We start from the raw sequence: 19,400 nt of genomic DNA, 5'->3' as shown, positions 1-19,400 counted from the left end.
GCACCAGGTGGGCGCAGCTTGCTAAGTGGTGAAAAAGAGCGGCAAACAGAAAGGTACCAGGTGGGCGGGTCTTGCTAAGTGGTGAAAGAGAGCGGCAAACAGGAAGGCACCAGGTGGGCGGGGCTTTGGCCAGGTGACCTAGATCCCCTTGCACCTGCTCCCCATCTGCCATCATGCACTTGCGTGTTCTGAATGACACTTGGCCTAGTAGGATCGCTGTCTGTCTTTCCTCTGTTCCCCCTCCCTTGCTGCGTCGCGCCTTGAAACACTTGTGTATAGGCGCGTTATAAATGCCATATCATATCATATGTAAGCAATGACTATTTGGTTTAATGGATTTATGTATTATTTATATGTAAGATTTTGTTAGTGACCATTCATTCATATACGCAAGTCATTTGGTGTCTAAGGAGTGCTGCAATGATTGCCTGTTTGGATAGTGGATTTATTTTTTTATTTAAATGTGAGCCTTCCCTACTGCACAGAAGAATTTTTAGCTTTTGAGATTGTTATTGAAAAGAAACATACCATGGTGCTCTACAAACAAGAATGGACAAAGTCATGGTTTACAACTTGTGTCAGTGGCATTTTTGGTGCATTGTCAGGTAACCGCTGATGTAGTTTCAATGTTCTGTTGGTTTTGGGAAAGCGGACGCCATATTCAGGTAATTGGTTAGAATTGACCATCCCCAAGAAACAAGGTTCAGTAACTCTGGGAGCAACTGCACACAGAGCCCCATAGGACCGCAATGGCCCGAGCATCATCTTGATTTACTAGGAAACGTCCTTATGTGTTAATCAGCCACAATGATATGCAAGCAAAGCAAACATTGGCAAGCCAATAGCTTGGGCTTTTGTATAGGGAGACGTTCTCCCATTCCTCGATTTTTAACATTAAAACCTTTCTATACAAATCATCCCAAATTAGAGAAGCAAAGTGCTCTAATTTGGGGCTGTCTGCTCCTTTATAAATAAAGGAGCTGAAGGCAGGCATGATTAAGAAACCCCCAGGCTCCGCCCTCCTAATTGTGCCATGCCTGTTGAAAGTGTTACCACTGTCAACCATCCAAAGCCTACCAAACCCTATTCCGGCCAGAATTCTTTGTGGTTTATTTCCCTACGACCAGTCCCAGAAGGCCATGCAACAACTGAGTCACCACGCTCTTAAAACGAAAAAAAGAAGCCACAAGCTAAAGCGATTCAAGAACATAAAACCGGAAAACCAGCACCTCCAAACAACAAAAGGGGACTCGCCAGATCTCCGCAGTAGCGGCCCTACAACTGAGCCAGAGGAACTGCTTTAACCTCTACCTGCCAAAAGGGGACCGGTCTAGAGGGAGGGTTTGAAGCCTCCAGGTGTTGTGGCCAAACCACGGGGTGAGGGGGAGGGTGAGCTCACATTGTTTCAAAGTGTTAAATAAGCAGGATAACTTTGGAAAGGAAAGGGAAGTCAAAGGTATAAACAGCATGCAAGAACTTGAATGAGTGAGGAGTGTTCATATGAGGTCAGATGGAGTGCAGGCAGACCGAGGCACCAGGCGAAAGAAGGGCGGTAGAGCGAGGCGTTGCAGAGATTCCGCTGGAGCCAGTGGTCGAAGTGTACGAAAAGAAGTAGTGCAACTATGTTCCCTGCTGGCCTGCACCCACTCCCCACAAACCCCATCACCATGCCCCTTCCCACACACAATAAAACCCTCCCAGACACATGCGCCTGCTGTTTAAGGGAACGTTCAGTGCAGTGCACTGAAGGTGCAGGTTTCAACTTCTTCCTACACTTTTATTTTAAAACAAAACCATTCCGGAACGGTTTCTTTTTAAAATAAAAGTATAGGAACAGTAAAACTTAATTTTAAAAAGTAGAGGAGCACCGCTCCCGCTCACTTCGACCACTGGCTGGAGCGTGGTACAGGTGAGGTGTTGGCAGCGAGCGAGAGTCAGGCTGCGAATGAGTGAGTATTTTGTGGACTGTGTGAGAGGAGATAAATGTAGACTAGGTGAATTGAGTGAGAGCAAGAGTGATTGAGGGACTGAAAGTGTGTGTGTAGAGAGAGGAGAGGAGACTGGAGAGGAAAGAGGAGAGTAGTTTAGAGAGACGTGTGGAGAGGAATGTAGAGAAGGGAGCGGAGGGTAGAGGGCGGAGAGGATAATATTAGAGGAGGGTGAGCATGAGAGAAAGCAGAGGGGCGAGCACAGAAAAGAGGACACAGTGTGGAATAATGGAGAGACACAATAGCGAGAGCCGGAAGACGGCAAGGCGGAGTGAGACAGGACGGGAGAAGGAGATAGAATAAGAATAGGAGTAGTAAGATCAGGGAGAAGGGAGTGAAGGAGAGAGAGATTGAAGCGGAGTGTCTGACAGTGGCACCTTAGAAACCTAATTTCCTGTTGAGAAGCCTGGGGAGTGTTAGCTAAGGGCACTTTGACGAACCCCTTAGGAAACCAGATAGATACGACTTTTGGCCTTTAGGTCGTGGCCTACAGCTAGCCTTAGATAGTAGGTGTTACCGATTGCAAGCTGTAAGACCCGGATAATGGGGGAATTGGGGTTAGGGTAGAGGGAGCCCACTGGAGGATGAAAGAGAGAAGCCCATTAGGTACCCTGACTGCACCCTGACCAGAATAAAAAACCGTGATGTTTACCATTTTGAAAATAGAATCCCTTGACATTCACCAGGAACTGCTCAGTAGCTGCAAATAACCAAATATCATTCAGAAATGCTGTTGCAGACAGAATAGATGTTTCACATGACCTTAATGTGACAATTTAGATAACACTGAGAATGTCCCACTGGTCATGCTACTGGCACATATGCATCCCTCTATAAATGCTAGAAAAAGTGGCGAGTCCACAAATACCCTCTAAACCAATTATTATTTTCCTCATAAAGGTACCTAGTACCATCTTGATAAGCCAAAGCTAAGGGAAGCCAAAAAGAGGTAGCCAAATACAGCCTTTGCTCTTCTCCCCTTAAAGTTTGGATCGGTTTGTGTATTCTGTGTAGTAACATGGCTGCAAATGGCCTAATTCGTAAAGATGTGCACATGATCAAATCAGGAGTGCTCCAGAGCATCTTTAACAAGCAGCTGAAATCTTAATGGATTCCATTTGCTCTGGATATCAAGGATGCTCGGGGCCTTTCTGGATGTGCTGCAGAACACATGTGTGGTCCTCAGTACAGAAGTGTTTTGGACCGAGAATCGGATCACAATGATCTACTTGTCCTTCCGTGTCTGTGTGTATGGAAGGCTGCCCACAGCAATGCCACTGGTTATGATTAATAAAACCTCCCATGTCTTTTTGCTTTGCCTTGTAACTGAGAAGGGCTATGCTTAGATGTGAATTAGTTCTTTGCTGCGCCAGGGGGAACAAGGGTACATCTCTCTAATGATGGCCAACACCTGGCTGATGGGGCTAGTGTTTCCATACACCATACATTTGGGGGGGGGGGTGGCTTGGATTGGCAGTGCTGGCTGGACTGTTTTATTGGTGACAGGGCCAAGAATGATTTCCACATAACTGACCCCTTCTGAAATGGTGCAAATGGGCTAAATGACAATGGCATATACATTTGTCTAAAGTCATGCGAGTGGTTATTATTCCACACCTTTCAATTCGACAATTGTTGATTTGTGTTTGTCTAAATGTGACGCATCCATGATTGCATGGTAGATTTTATTCTGTTTTGTAATTTTTATATTTCTTCATTAACCACCATGATGGTATGATGGGCATTTGTAAATATTAAAAGGTTTTACTCCGACGTTTGTACTAATAAAATAGAAAATGTCTAGAACTATATTTCTCTGCATCTTAGATCAACTACTAGCAATTTCTTTGGTTGTAACTCGGACAATAAGGCAGGATTCTACTTTCGTTTGCACCTGCCATAAACAGTTCTCGTGTCTTTTCCCCGGCAGCCAATCAGTACCTGCTTCAATTGTTGGATGACAAGAAGAAGGTTTCCTTCCGGGAACCAAGTGAGGCCCGAATCAAACGAGTGTTTGAGGTTCTAGAAGGAGTGACCCCTCAACTGGGGCTTTTCTCCCCTCTTCTGACACACATCAAGGACGAGCTGTGGGGTGAGTAGCTGTGGGTTCTGGGGAAGGAAGAAACTTCTCCTAAAATGTTAACTAGAACTATATTTTCGTATCTAAAACTGTATCTTCCGAATGCTAGTACTGTATCTCCTGTGAGTGGGGCTGCATCCTCTTTCAACTATAAACGCACTTTCTCCAAACTGGAAGAGGCTCTTCTTTAAACTAGAACTACACATACTGTAACTGGGAATGCATTCTTCTGTGAAGTGTCAGCTTCCCTACTCAAGAACTGCATTTTCTTTAAACAATGTCTTCTCTAACGTATAAGAACAACTTCCCTAAACTAGAAACGTGTCTTCCGCAAGCTAAACCACCCTCTTCCTTACGCTCAAACTGTACCTTTTTGAAAATCTAACCGTGCCTTCTTTAAACCCAATTTTCACCTTCTAAAAATTCGACCTGCATAATTTCTGAACTAAATGTTCATCTTTTATAAACTGAAACAATGTATGCTTTAAGGATTAACTTTAATAAACAAGAATTAATACTGCAACGTCTATGCATCTGAACTGTGGCTTCTGTAATCTCAAATAGCATCTTCTCCAAACTAGAGCATCTTCTTGCCTAGGCTACAACTGCATCTTCAGCCAACTGGACCAGCATCATCTCGGTTCATCTCTGACACAGAACCAAACCTCCTGTAATGATGAACTTCATCTTCTTGAAACTAGGCTTGTCTCTTCTCTAACCTAGAAATATAACTAGATCAGGGTTGTTCTTAAATTAGGACTGCATCTTCTCTACACTAGACCAACATGTTTCCTAAACAAAACCTCTACTCCATTTTCCGCATGATACAGCTTCTCTCAACTAGAATGGCATTTCTTAAAACAAACCTCTATTTTCTGTGTACAAGAAATACATCTTTTGAAATTAGACTTGCATTTGTTTTAGTCCAGCTACAGTCTCCTTAAATCCGACTTCTAACCTCTCCAAACTACAACTATATCCTCGCTACATATTTTCTAAATGCGATCTGCATGGTCTCCAAACTGTAACTTCAGCGTGTGCACACTAATGACAAAAAATAAGCTGCAAGACTTGTTTGATGGTTAGTTCCCTTTTTTTGTTCTTTACGCGCCAGTCCCTCAAACATATTTCCAATTTATATCTACACCTTTTGGAAGCTTTTCCGTTAATGACATATTTGTCTTTCTGGGATGTAGGGTATCCGTTTTATGTTTTAGTGTCCAAAAATCACAACGCCTAAAATTCTATGATTTGTTTTTTTCTGGTGGAGTTTTGCAATGAACACGTGCAGAGTATCTGGCCAAAAAACTATGTTTCGGCATTTACCTTTTGCTGATTTGATTTGCCTTTTAAAGTCTGATCTTTGAATGTTATTTTTCAGAGGGACACAGCTTCTCTGCTTGTTGCCACGACCTTCCTGTCACCTAGTGTTTTTCTCTGTGCTCACTTACACCCTCTCCTCTTGTCACCTTGCTTCCATTGTTGTCCACCCCCCCCCCCTAAATCTCCCTTTTTATTTTAATGCTGTATGATTATAAGATTGTTCTTCTAAAGTGTAGGTGGACGCCGGTGAACCCATCCTCCCTTTTTTCCCCGTTAAATTGTTTTGTTTTTGGCGGCTGACTTTTGAGACCAATAAAACTCCACAGTATCATTTGTGAAATAAATCTTCTAAGCAAGTTAATCCAAAATGAAATGCAAGATTTTAAGCAGAAGGTAGATCTAATGCCATCTTTCAGATCTCTAAACAATTCTGCCCTAATGCAACATCCCCCAAAGGGAAGACCCCCTCATGCTGAGAGAACTCTTGTCCATATTTGAAACGAGCACTCTTCATGCAATGCATCACCAGATTTAGGAAGTTTACAGCATTGAGTAATTTGGGATAAAGTGTTGGAGAGGTCAAGCATGCATTTGTGGCCAGTGGAAATGAAGAGTGAACATGTTCCTTATTCTTTTTGGGGCCACCTAGACATACCCAAAAGGTTTCCATTTGGCCTCCCCTTCTTTAACATGCACGTACGGTCACTTGACTTTTTTGATTTATGTATTGGGTTCCAGCACCACACCTCAGAGGACTCCAAAGCGATTTGTCACTAAATGCCACTGCCCCTTTGCACCCTGGTCAAACTGCACTTGAGATTTGTTAAAAAAAAGTCTTGGTGACATCGGACTTGAAGGAACGTTGTGGCTGTTCAGCCGACTTTGCCAGAGACGCCTTCACAAAGAGTACAGATAAGTTAGATCATGATCAGATGAAGTCACTTAATGGAATAACACCAGTACCAGTATTAAACATTAATTCTAGAATTCGATGGGCAGTACAAGATATAATGAAGACTCCGATCATCAGACCACAGACTGTCATCATTAGACCACAGGCTCCTATCATCAGACCGAGACTGCCATCATGAGACTGTAGACTGCCATCATTAGACTGAAGAACATAAAGTTGCGATCCGATCAGAGACTGCCATTATCTGATCAGACTGCCAAGATCCGACCGCAGACTGCCATCCTCTGACCACAACTGCAATGATCTGATATAAGCCTCCATCTTCAGGCCATAGACTGGCATCCTCAGACCATAGACTGGCATCATGAGCATGGAAACTGCTGTCATTAGGCCATGATTGCCGCCAGCAGACCATGTAGCTGTCATCCAATCGGAAACTCCTATCATATAACTACAGACTGATGTCATCCAACCAGAAACGGCTATCATTAGTCCATAAAATGCCATCATGACACTGTAGACTGCCATCATTAAACCATGGACTCCTTTCAGCAGACCACAGAGATGCCATCAAAAGACCAAAGACTGTTATCACCATCGCAGACTTCATGATATGACTGAAGACTGAGGGACGAATCTCCAAATGTCATCACTTTTCCCCTAAGGGAAGCTATTTCCCATGAGGCAGGGGAGGTGAGGCCACTACCCGAGAGTCCCCCTAGGGGTGGTACTTAGTGGGTTGATCTCATGGGGAGGGGATCCCTCTATGGGACTAGTGATGACCTGGGGAGAACATGTTATTCCCATTGCCAACCTAACACACCTCCCTACCCCCCTACCTGTAACACCTTCCCTAGTGTACCTATGTACATTTGCCATATCAGTCATATAGAAAGCACTGGGAAGAGTGTGATGCTGGAAATGCATCAGAGGGACAGGGCCTCTGAATCCTTGTCTTTTATTGCTTTAAATAATTTGTTCTGTCTTGTTTTCCACGCAGGAGTCCATGTGGGACTCCTTGCAGTGCGGCTCTTCCTGTATTTGGTTTGGTGAACAGACCCTTGGGATACCCTTATGGCACCCATGGGTGGGAGTACAACCCTGTATTCCTAGTGCATGTTTTCGGGCACCTGTGTGTGACCCACAGAGCAGGGTACAGGCTGGTGGCAGCACTGTGCTGAATTGACAGGTACCCTGTGCATCCTCCATTTTGGGATGCCCAGGCCCTGTGATTGGAATCAGTGGATTCCTGATAGGAAACAAGATGGCCCTGTGGCCTCTTGCTTTCTATCACCTGTTACCTTACTTTTCCCGAAGTCCCGGGAAGCCCTGACTCTGTCCCTTCCCCCTGACTGGCTGTTGGATGGAAGTTCCATACATGGTGTTGTGGGGAAGTCCAGGCTAGATTGTCTAGAGCCTTACCAAGGACTGTATGTTGTGGGTACGCCCGTGGGATGGGACCTGGGTGAATGGTGTTTCTTTGACGAATACACATTCTGTGTTATGGGTGTCTAGTATCTGGTGTTTGACACAATGACTGAGACAGCCCTGCCCGAAAACTGGTATGAATGCAGTGTGTAGTGCTGAATGGCAGAGTGCTTGTCCGAATCCACATTCTGTGTTGGGAGTGTCGGGATGGAGAAGAATGGCCTGAATGCACCATGTGCCTGATTGGCTGCCCGACTGTCTGAATGCCCTTCTGAATGATTGGTTGCCTGAGTGTGACCCAGCAGAGTTAATGGGAGATCAACAGTATATCTGGGGGCCCTCTCGCTGCTAGAAATCATTCAGAAGCTGAAGTAGAAACTGACATTGAAACTGATGCTTAACTTTGAAGCCCACTGGAAGAAGAAGAACTGCTGCTGCTATCCTCTGCTAATCTGAAAGCTGCTGTGCCTTCAATGAACTGATCCAAGAGAGGACATGGCTAGGAGATCTCTCCCCGGGCTACGAGGGACCATCGTGCACCAGCTGATCTTTGACGAAGCTCCCTGGTAGACAGACCTACGAAAGGCTGCCGACCGGAGAAGGGGACTGCTAAGGAGAACGAAGAGATGCACCAGACAGCCGTCCACCGTCGGGCCATCGCCGACCGGAGCCGCAGTGCTCCTTTGCCTAAGAACATTTGATCCAAGGACTCTCTTGTTCACCCTTGTCAACCGCTTTCATCCTGCCGGAGAAAGTCGAGGCCATTGATGACTGAGGAGAATCCGCCGGTGGGTTTCCCGCCACCATAAGATCTTAGAGACGCCGACAAAGCTACTGAAGCCAGCCGTGGTCGCCTCCCATTCGCCTTTCTGGGCCAAAGTTCTTCACTGACTCTTTGCGGCAATGAACCATCTTCGTCGAGGTGCACCGCATGCCTCCCCTGTTGCAGGACGTTTTCGACCGATCGTCACCGAGCACCGCAAGGACCGAAGCTGCTGCCTCAATGACAATGTTCACCTTTTCTTCATCCCGGAAGTTCGACGACCCGTGGCTCCTGCTTCAAAGGGAGCGCGCTCCAGAAGGGCCCGTGGATTCCCTGACTAAGAACTCTATAACACAAGGTACATTTGGGTTGCAGAACTATAGAAGAAAATAAGACTTTAATAGACAATATAAGGACTGAGGTGCGCCTTCATTTACAGGTTGCCCAGGTGGGGGGGATCCTCACACAGAACTGTGTCTAGGTAACGGGGCCAGTATTCTGCCAATTGTCTAACCAAATTATCTTCCTCCTAAATCTATGGTTGATACTGTTTTACTGTGTTGATTCGTATGCTATTTGAGCTGATTACAGTTGATGCATTTTAATGGAATCAGAGCAATAGTGGTACCACCTAGAACTGTATATATTTAACATTTTAGAATTGTAAGAGCACAACGTGTGTTATTGTGATTGTGTATATGACGTGAACCTTATTTATATAAAGAGCTGTGTTTTAACTAACATAGTGTGTGGACATTCCTTTGTGGGTGCTTGGGGACTACACTGTATTTAAGAACCTGCCTGCATCACCTCCTGAGAAGCTAGGCCTTGATTGTTCCTCCATTGCTACCAACAATAGAGAATCTTGGCTTGGATCTTCTGTGCCTCTCTACCATATAGAGAGCAGCAGTACAGACACCCCCCTCCGGTCTTTACAAAGAGGAAGAGTGGAGACTCCAAAAGGGACTTGTATCCCCTTTGTAGTGAGACGAGGGAGAGATCAACTGACCCACTGGGAGATAGCAAGGTCAGTACTGGGACAAGGAAGTGCAGAAGAATGAAGATCACCTGCAGAAACCATTGTGAGCAATCTAGTCTGCACAGAATTTCTATTGGCTAGAACATACCTGAAATAGGCTCATATACAAAGACACCCTTGCCAACTGCAACCTAGCCTTCACCCCCTCTCAAATGGCCAGCCGCTTTCTGTCAAGTTGTCCTTGGCACCCACCTCCACGATCACGATGCACATCATCTACCGCCCTCCTGGTCCACCCACCATTTTTGAAGATGACTTCGCACAACTACTCATGAGCAACCTAAAAACCAACTCCAAAGTCATTGGACTAGGGGATTTCATCCTTGGCTATCACCATCCTTACCAAGACCGCTTGCGCCTGGTCTGTTCTGCACTTCATAACGTTCACTGTCCCACCCCCAGACAATTCCCCCCCCACCCTTCTGCTCCTGTCACCTCTCGTTGCTCCCGGAACCTCACCAGCAACACTCTCTGGCCACTACTCGAAAAACTAAACCCCTTACAGATCTCGACGTTGACAGCCTGGTCAACCATTATAACTCTAACATCAATGCAACCAATGAGAAATGCACCCCTAAACGAGCCACACGTACCAACTCCTGGTTCTCCTCTGAGCTCCATGCCCTGTGGGCCGAAAAACGTTCTGGCGAACACACCTGGCACCTATGCCCAACAGTAACAAACAAATCATGCTTCATCACACTTGCCAGAGCCTAAATAAAAGCCATCGAAATGGCCAAAGCATCCACTTGCAGCATCCGTATCGCTAACGCCAAGTCAAACTCTCGCAAATTATTTACTATCGTACAAGAATTGGAATACCCTATCTCACCCCCACCCCCTCTATCGTCACCAAGAACGATACCTGGTGCAATGATGTCCAGAAAGCACTCCTGGTCAAAACAGCTGGACTACAGAGCAAGATCCACCTCTAACTAGCCACTATCAATACCACCCCCCAGACAACTACCAGCCCTCATCTGCACCCACAATCCTCACCTCAATGCAGCGTCCCCTCAGTCATGACGCCAGAGGTCGCCGACATCCTTAAGGGTCTCAAAGCTTCTAAATAATAATAATGTATTTCTTATATAGCGCTACACACCCTTAGGTCTCAGAGTGCTCAAATGTAACGCTCACCTGATTCCCGCAGAGGCGCCGGTCTTGACTGGGTGAATGCCGTATCTTCAAAGGTGATGTGTAACACACGGTTGGCTCTTTGGGCTGGACCTCTGTGCACTGTATGTCTGACTCAAAGAGTAAGATGTCTGCAGATAGAAAATATGGGATTAATGAACTGGGGTTATTGGGTGCCTCTCTCCTCTTCCCTTTCTCTTCTCCTTCACTTACCTTAGGTAAGTGAACGCTGAGCTCTCCATCTGCCTCGGGGCAGGGTGCCGTAACCAGTTTCTTCACTGGATAAGGGTGCAGGCCTCTTGACCTCAGAGGACTGCTGTCCGTCGTTAACTGCACGAACGGTAAGTTCTGGGCACCTCAAATGTCTTAAAAGTCTTTTGTAATGATATCTCTTGTTTTGCAGGGTTCCGGCGATGGCGGATGGCGGGCTGATGAGAGTTGTGGATCGAACCCGCGTGAGTAATAGAAGCGCCTGGAAGCACGAAAGTAAGCCTTGTAGCCTGCTTCACGATGCGCACTAACTGTCCCTTTTATCTTGCAGGTACAAGTTCGGAGCTTTAGAGAAGCTGAAGGGTGCTGGAATACCCACTGGATTCGGCGTGGGAAGGAGTAATGGCACGTGAGTAATAAAGTTGCCCAATGTCTTTAAACGCACCTTCTTTTGTCTTTCAGATGCGGGATGCAGCGCCGAAGGCCTCCGGAGCGTGCGAAGAGCTGGTAAGCTTTTGTCTTTCAGATGCCGGAATGCAGTGCGAAGACCTCCGGAGCATGCGAAGAGTAGGTAAGTCTTTGTCTTTCAGATGCCGGAATGCAGCGCGAGGCGTTGGTGACAGCCGATGGACCAGGTAAGAGATGCGCTGCCACTGAAGACCGTAGTGCTAACCTGTTCTTTCTTTGTCTTTACAGGTGCTGCTGAAGACTGGATTCCAGGATGGTAAGCCTTTGTTCCCTTAGGCCCAAGATCAGAAGCAGAAGACACGATGAGCGTTCTGCTGCAGAGAATGCAGAATAACGCAAAGCAAGATTCATCCATCGGGTGTGGATTAAATAGCCTCCTGTAGTGCTTAGGTGTCTCCTTCCACAGCCACGCCTAGGTAAGAAAAGAGTTCCTGCTTTCCAGAAGAGTTCCAGTGTTCTGAACCTAGGGAGTGGCTCCTGCCCCACCCAACAGGAAAAGTAGTCCCAAACAGAAGAGGATCAGGGGTTCAACTGGCAGGTAAGTAAGCAGCATGGTCTGCTGCAGGTAAGTCCACCCAAGCATTATGAGCCCGGTGCTTCCAGCGCTGGGACTGGGCATCTTTATGAGCCTGGTGCCACTGGCGCCAGGACAGGGTCCAAAAGGTCCCAATTGGGACTGGCTGGCACTCGGAACCGGGGTTATGGGTCTGCTTCCAAGGGAGTCGGGCAAGTCCTGATCTTTTGGAAGCAGAGATCATGACAGCACCCCCCCTCAAGGCCCCTCCCAAACCGGGCTTCTCCGGGGGTTTGGGCTTGTTAGGAAATGTTCGATGAAATCTTTTGATTAGACGAGGCGCGTGGACATATTCTGCAGGTTCCCAGGATCTTTTTTGGGGCCCGTAGCCTTTCCAGTGAATCAGGTAAAATAGTTTAGATTTGGAGATCTTGGAATCCAGGATGCTTTTGACTTCAAACTCGAGTTCTCCATCAACTAGAATAGGTTTTGGAGATGTAGTTAGTCGGGTTTGAGGTTGCACGGGTTTTAATAGAGAGACGTGGAAGACCGGATGTATCTTCATGTGAGGGGGCAAGTCCAACTTGACCGCTACTGGATTTACTATGGTAGTGATGGAATAGGCACCAAGGTATCTTGGGTTGAATGTGTATGGTCCTTTTAGAGGTAGATATTTGGTGGATAACCAGACTTGATCTCCTACTTGATATTGGGGGGCTTCCTTCCGATGTTGGTCTGCTCCTTTCTTGTATTGTTCTTTAGCCCTTTGAAGGTGAGAAACGGCTTCCTTAAAGGCTTGGGTGATTGTAGAATGCAGGTGGTCTACTGCTGGTGTTCCAAGATCTTGGAGTGGATCCAACTCCGAGGTTCGAGGGTGACTACCGTATAAAAGAAAAAACGGGGTCTTCCCAGTTCCCGAGTGGACAGAGTTATTGTAGGCATATTCGGCTATCCAAAGGATATCTTTCCAAGTTTTTTCAGTTTGTTGTAGCATGCAGCGCAAATACTGTTCCAGAGTTTGATTGGTCCTCTCAGTTTGTCCGTCGGTTTGAGGGTGGTGGCTGGTCGAAAGTCTCACATCAATTTGAGCCGACCGACAGCAACTTTGCCAAAAATGAGAAATAAATTGACTACCTCGATCCGAAATTAGAACTGAAGGAAAACCGTGCAGTCGGACGATGTTTTCGAGAAATTCTCGGGCCAGAGTTGCTGCTGTTGGCAAGCCTTTGAGTGGAATGAAATGCGCCATCTTGGAGAATAGGTCCACGATTACTAGGATCGTATTGTATCCGGAGCATGGAGGTAGATCGGTGATGAAGTCCATAGAAAGCGTATGCCAAGGGCGAGGCGGGATGCCAATAGGGCGTAAGAGGCCGGCTGGTTTTTCCTTTTGACTCTTGTTTTGGGCGCATACTCCACAGGACATTATAAAGTCTCTGATATCTTTTTTCCAAGACGGCCACCAGAAGTAGCGCTTGATCTTTTCCGAGGTCTAGGTCATACCGGGATGTCCTTCCATTAAAGAATCGTGATAACAAGAGATTACCTTTTTCTGTAAATCTGTGCTGGGCAGGTATAACCGTTCTTGGAAATATAATAGGTTGTCCTTCACCGTAAAGTCCTTTCCCTGCAGATGCCAATTCTGTATGTCTGCTGGAGTTACCAGTAGCCTGGCTTTATCCTTAACTTCCTCTATGGATTGTGTGGCGATTACACCTAGAATTCTTTGTTCGGGAATGATAGGTGCAGGTTTAGGATTGATCAAATGTTCTTCCACTCCCATCCGAGAAAGGACATCAGCTTTACCGTTTTTTGTACCAGGTCGATAGGTAATTAAGAAGTCAAACTCGGCAAAGAATAGTGCCCAACGGAGTTGCCTAGAGGATTGAGCTTTTGCGGTTTTCAAATATTGCAGGTTTCGGTGATCTGTAATCACAGTAACGGTGTGTCGGGCCCCCAGAAGATAATGCCGCCAAGCCTTAAAGGCGGACTTGATAGCTAGAAGTTCCTTATCAGTAATAGTGTAATTGATTTCAGGAGGCGAGAATTTGCGGACCAAAATGCCACGGGATGCAACTGATTGGTTACTGGGTCTTTTTGTGATAGAACTGCCCCCATGACAAGGCTCGAAGCATCAGTTCCAACGATGTAGGGGAGTTCTGGGCGAGGATGTTTTAAGATCGGTGCAGAGATAAATCTAGTCTTCAAATCCTGGAAAGCTTGTTCCGCCTCGGTAGACCATTCAAAACGTTTGTTTTTCTTTAACATGTGGTGATGGGCTGGACTATTCGAGAGAATTCGGGGATAAACCTGCGGTAAAAGTTAGCGAAGCCTAACATGCTTTGAACACCTTTTACGGAGGATGGCGATGGCCATTTGAGAATTGCATCGACCTTCTTTGAATCCATACGCACTCCGCTAGGTGATAATATGAATCCCAAGAATTCAACTTCAGTCACGTTGAAAACACATTTTTCCAACTTAGCGAAAAGTTTGTGTTGCCGCAATCTCTCGAGGACCATTTTCACGTGTTTCCGATGTTCAGTTTCCGATGAAGAATAAACGAGGATGTCGTCAATGTAAACAACAACACACACATCTATGAGCTCTCTGAGGACATTGTTCATAAAATATTGAAAGGCGGCCGGGGCATTGCAAAGTCCGAAGGGCATGACCTGATATTCAAATAGCCCATACTTGGTGCGAAAGGCCGTCTTCCATTCATCGCCCTCTTTTACTCGTACCAAGTGGTAGGCTCCTCTAAGATCCAGCTTTGTATATATGCATGCTTTTCTGACTTGGTCCAGGAGTTCAGGGATCAAAGGTAACGGATATCTATTCTTAACGGTGATCTGGTTCAGGGCGCGATAATCTATACAAGTTCTAAGGTCCCCTTCTTTTTTTGGAACGAAGAACAAAGCTGAGGAAGCAGGGGACTTGGAAGGACGAATAAACCCATTCGCTAGGTATTGATCCAGGTATTGTCGGAGGTGAAGATTCTCAGGCTCGGTGAGGGCATAAATTCTACTACAAGGAGGAGTAGATCCAGGTATCAGGTCTATCTGGCAGTCATAAGACCTATGAGGAGGTAGAGAGTTAGCCTGATCCTTCCGGAAAACATCTCGGAATTCTAGGTATTCAGGAGGTAACTGGGGAGCATTCGTGGAAATTGCTGCCAGTGCAACAGCAGGTCGAGGGTGACAAGTAGAGACACATTCTGGAAACGTAACCGTTCTTGCTCGCCAATCGATCTGAGGATTGTGCTTCTCTAACCAAGGAATTCCTAGAATAATCTGGAACTGAGGGGCCTTGATCACATTGAACACGATCTTCTCATGGTGTCCATCTTGACTAACTAGCGTCACTTCTTGGGTGGTATGCGTTACTGGTCCGGAGGCTATCTCCGTACCATCCACCGTAGTAATGACGTCCTTTACAGCCTTTGGACAAAGAGTCAGATTCATCCTCAAAACCATTTCATGATCCACATAATTGCCGATGGCACCGCTGTCGACGTAAGCTTCAATCGCATGTAATCGATCCGGATGTTCAGGGCTAATGAGGACCATAGGTATCACGAAATGCGAGGTCACGGAACTGGTTTTAACGCTCGGCAAGAGGACCTCTATTCTTGTCGGGCGAGGTAGTTTCCCTGCTCAGAGTTTGTGACCCTGGTAACTGCAGCTCCTACTGCCTTCTTGGCTGGTTTCACCGGACAGTCTCGAAGAAAGTGCCCCGAGTTTCCGCAATAGAGGCATAATTGCAGCTGTTTTCTCCTTTCCCGCTCCTTTTGTGTTAGTGGTCCTTTCAGGCCCCCTATTTGCATGGGTTCCCCGGAGTCTACTCCTTTGGTAGGAGTTGGTGGTTTGGAAAATACTCGAGCATCAAACTTGGAACGATCGGCCTTCCTGTTCTGCAGTCTGTGGTCAATTTGAACGACTAAGTCAATATAGTCCGAACAGTCTTGCGGGGGATTCACTACTTGGGCTAACACATCTTTGAGCTCTCCACGTAGACCTCTATAAAACAGCGTAATCCTTTTGTCCTCAGGCCATCGAGTTTCCACTATCAGTCTGTTGAAAGACGCAATATAAGCCAAATGGTCTTGATTACCCTGTCGCAATGAAAGGAGCTCATTGTCCAAGGCCTGCCCCTGTGAATGTCTTGCAAACAGTTTTTCCATACTGAGCTGAAAAGCTTGAAAATCATGGAGAACCGGATCATCTTGATTAACTAGAGGGATCGACCAGTCTGCCGCATTGCCACTAAGGTACGAAAGCACGAAAGCTACCTTAGCTTGATCAGTTGGAAAGGCTGCTGGCCGGCATAAGAAGTGCAACCGGCACTGATTAATAAATACTGCAAACCTCTTTGGGTCACCAGAAAATCGTTCGGGCGGAGCCAGAGGTACATTCCCAGGTAGGTTGATCTGCACTGGGTTCGTAGAGGATGTTGAAGGAAGATTTGCCCCTGATGCGGGTAACAGAGTTTGTCCGGCTTGTGACTGTAGCAATTGTCTAGCGAGATCGTCTGTTCGCTCCTTGGAAATAATCAGTTCCCTTCTTAGAGCATTTGTTTCCTGACGGGCTGCATGCACTTCTGCTCTTAGTTCCCCAAGTAACTGGGCTAGCTGGTCGGTATTCGAGGTTTCCATAGCGCCTGGGTGGGAGTTTTGCAGTAGGGCTTTGCGTTCTGTAACGCTCACCTGATTCCCGCAGAGGCGCCGGTCTTGACTGGGTGAATGCCGTATCTTCAAAGGTGATGTGTAACACACGGTTGGCTCTTTGGGATGGACCTCTGTGCACTGCATGTCTGACTCGAAGAATAAGATGTCTGCAGATAGAAAATATGGGATTAATGAACTGGGGTTATTGGGTGCCTCTCTCCTCTTCCCTTTCTCTTCTCCTGTAGAACCCCAAAGGTTAACGCCCTCACCTTAGGTAAGTGAACGCCGAGCTCTCCATCTGCCTCGGGGCAGGGTGCGGTAACCAGTTTCTTCACTGGATAAGGGTGCAGGCCTCTTGACCTCAGAGGACTGCTGTCCGTCGTTAACTGCACGAACGGTAAGTTCTGGGCACTTCAAATGTCTTAAAAGTCTTTTGTAATGATATCTCTTGTTTTGCAGGGTTCCGGCGATGGCGGATGGCGGGCTGATGAGAGTTGAGGATCGAACCCGCGTGAGGAATAGAAGCGCCTGGAAGCACGTAAGTAAGCGCTTGTAGCCTGCTTCACGATGCGCACTAACTGTCCCTTTTATCTTGCAGGTACAAGTTCGGAGCTTTAGAGAAGCTGAAGGGTGCTGGAATACCCACTGGATTCGGCGTGGGAAGGAGTAATGGCACGTGAGTAATAAAGTTGCCCAATGTCTTTAAACGCACCTTCTTTTGTCTTTCAGATGCGGGATGCAGCGCCGAAGGCCTCCGGAGCGTGCGAAGAGCTGGTAAGCTTTTGTCTTTCAGATGCCGGAATGCAGTGCGAAGACCTCCGGAGCATGCGAAGAGTAGGAAAGCCTTTGTCTTTCAGATGCCGGAATGCAGCGCGAGGCGTTGGTGACAGCCGATGGACCAGGTAAGAGATGCGCTGCCACTGAAGACCGTAGTGCTAACCTGTTCTTTCTTTGTCTTTACAGGTGCTGCTGAAGACTGGATTCCAGGATGGTAAGCCTTTGTTCCCTTAGGCACAGGATCAGAAGCAGAAGACACGATGAGCGTTCTGCTGCAGAGAATGCAGAATAACGCAAAGCAAGATTCATCCATCGGGTGTGGTTTAAATAGCCTCCTGTAGTGCTTAGGTGTCTCCTTCCACAGCCACGCCTAGGTAAGAAAAGAGTTCCTGCTTTCCAGAAGAGTTCCAGTGTTCTGAACCTAGGGAGTGGCTCCTGCCCCACCCAACAGGAAAAGTAGTCCCAAACAGAAGAGGATCAGGGGTTCAACTGGCAGGTAAGTAAGCAGCATGGTCTGCTGCAGGTAAGTCCACCCAAGCATTATGAGCCCGGCGCTTCCAGCGCTGGGGACTGGGCATCTTTATGAGCCTGGTGCCACTGGCGCCAGGACAGGGTCCAAAAGGTCCCAATTGGGACTGGCTGGCACTCGGAACCGGGGTTATGGGTCTGCTTCCAAGGGAGTCGGGCAAGTCCTGATCTTTTGGAAGCAGAGATCATGACATCAAATAACAGAAGACATTATTATCCCACAGAGTGGTACTCATTTTATCAATCTCGGAAGGATGAAAGGCTGAGTGGACCCTGCCGGGATTTGAACCTGCCACAGCAGGCTGCACACAGATATCAGGGGTGAACGCTTAGCATGCTGTGCTATCTGACCGGCTAAATGTAAAGCAGCCCCTCTGTGCCCCTCATCAAAGAGTGCACAGACCTCCTAGTGCCGCAAATCGCAGACATCATTGATGCATAATTTGCCTCCTGCTCTATCCGACTCTCACTAAAAGAATCATCGATTTCACCCCTCTTCAAAAAGCCTTCTCTCGACCCCGCCATCCACACCAACTACCTGTCCATCACCACAGTTCCTTTCCTCTTGAAGATCAGACTGTGTTGCATACCCCATATTCAGCTATGCCTTGAGTGACATCACATCCTGAGCCCATGTCAATCAGGCTTCCGCCCTGGCCATGGAGCTGAGTCGGCACCCCTCGATCTCAAGAACCAGCTGGACAACGCTAGATATTCAAGAAACCTCTTACTCCTTATGATTTTGGCCATATCTGCAGCCGTCGACCTGGTTGATCAATCCATCCACTTCTACCACTTAACCGCCACCGCCTCTTTCTCTCCAGATGCCACCAAATGGGTTGCATGCTTCCTGGCTGACCGCACTTCACGAGTCTTCACCAACAACCGCTCCTCCTTCACAACAACAATCACGTGTGGAGTTCCTGTATTTCCCCACTCTCGACTATTTCTATACTAAACCCCTCTTTGACCTCCTTGACTCTCTCAAAATCAAGCATACAAATTAGGCAGACGATGCCCAGATCTTCCTCCCCCTCACTGGTGATCACCGCCTAGACTCCAAATAAATTAACACCACGTATGAAACAATCCAAGGCTGGATGGCATCCCATCACTTGTGTCTCAACAATTAGAAAACTGAACTCCTTGTCGTTGGCAACCCCTCACAACTCGCCAAGCTCAGCACAGACTACCAGCTGTTTACCATTGACAATCACCACATCCACATCTCGTTGGCTGCCAAAACACTCGGCTTCCATCTCGATGCCACGCTCACACTGACCCATCAACGCCACTGCCTCTTTGGCTGCTTACGTGACCAATTTCATCAACGCGAGCTGACCCTTCCTCTCAACTGACAATTGCCTGAACATTGCCAGGGCCATTATTGGTGCACAATTGGACTACTGTAACCCTCTCCTGTGAGGCGCATCAAAGAAAAACCTGAACAAATTACAAACCATCCAGAATAACACCTGGTGAGCCACACTGGGGCTCAACGATGCAAGACCACATCACTGCAGCTAGGAGAAAAGAACACTGACTCCCAATCCGAGAACAGATCAG

General features: G+C 47.0%; 1 protein-coding gene across 1 annotated transcript in view; it reads left to right on the top strand.

Moving 5' to 3' along the window:
* The window catches only part of LOC138473432 (myosin heavy chain, clone 203-like), a 422,216-nt gene that overhangs the window by 153,544 nt on the left and 249,272 nt on the right, over positions 1 to 19,400 (top strand). Inside the window, exon 3 of the mRNA XM_069612090.1 lies at positions 3,919 to 4,080. Within this exon, the coding sequence (XP_069468191.1) occupies positions 3,919 to 4,080 (162 nt within the window). The remainder of the gene's footprint in view (positions 1 to 3,918; positions 4,081 to 19,400) is intronic.

Source organism: Ambystoma mexicanum, chromosome 8, assembly GCF_040938575.1.
Source record: "Ambystoma mexicanum isolate Mex_15411 chromosome 8, UKY_AmexF1_1, whole genome shotgun sequence".
In the NCBI taxonomy this organism is placed as follows: Eukaryota; Metazoa; Chordata; class Amphibia; order Caudata; family Ambystomatidae; genus Ambystoma; species Ambystoma mexicanum.
This window is presented reverse-complemented; position numbering and strand designations above follow the sequence as displayed.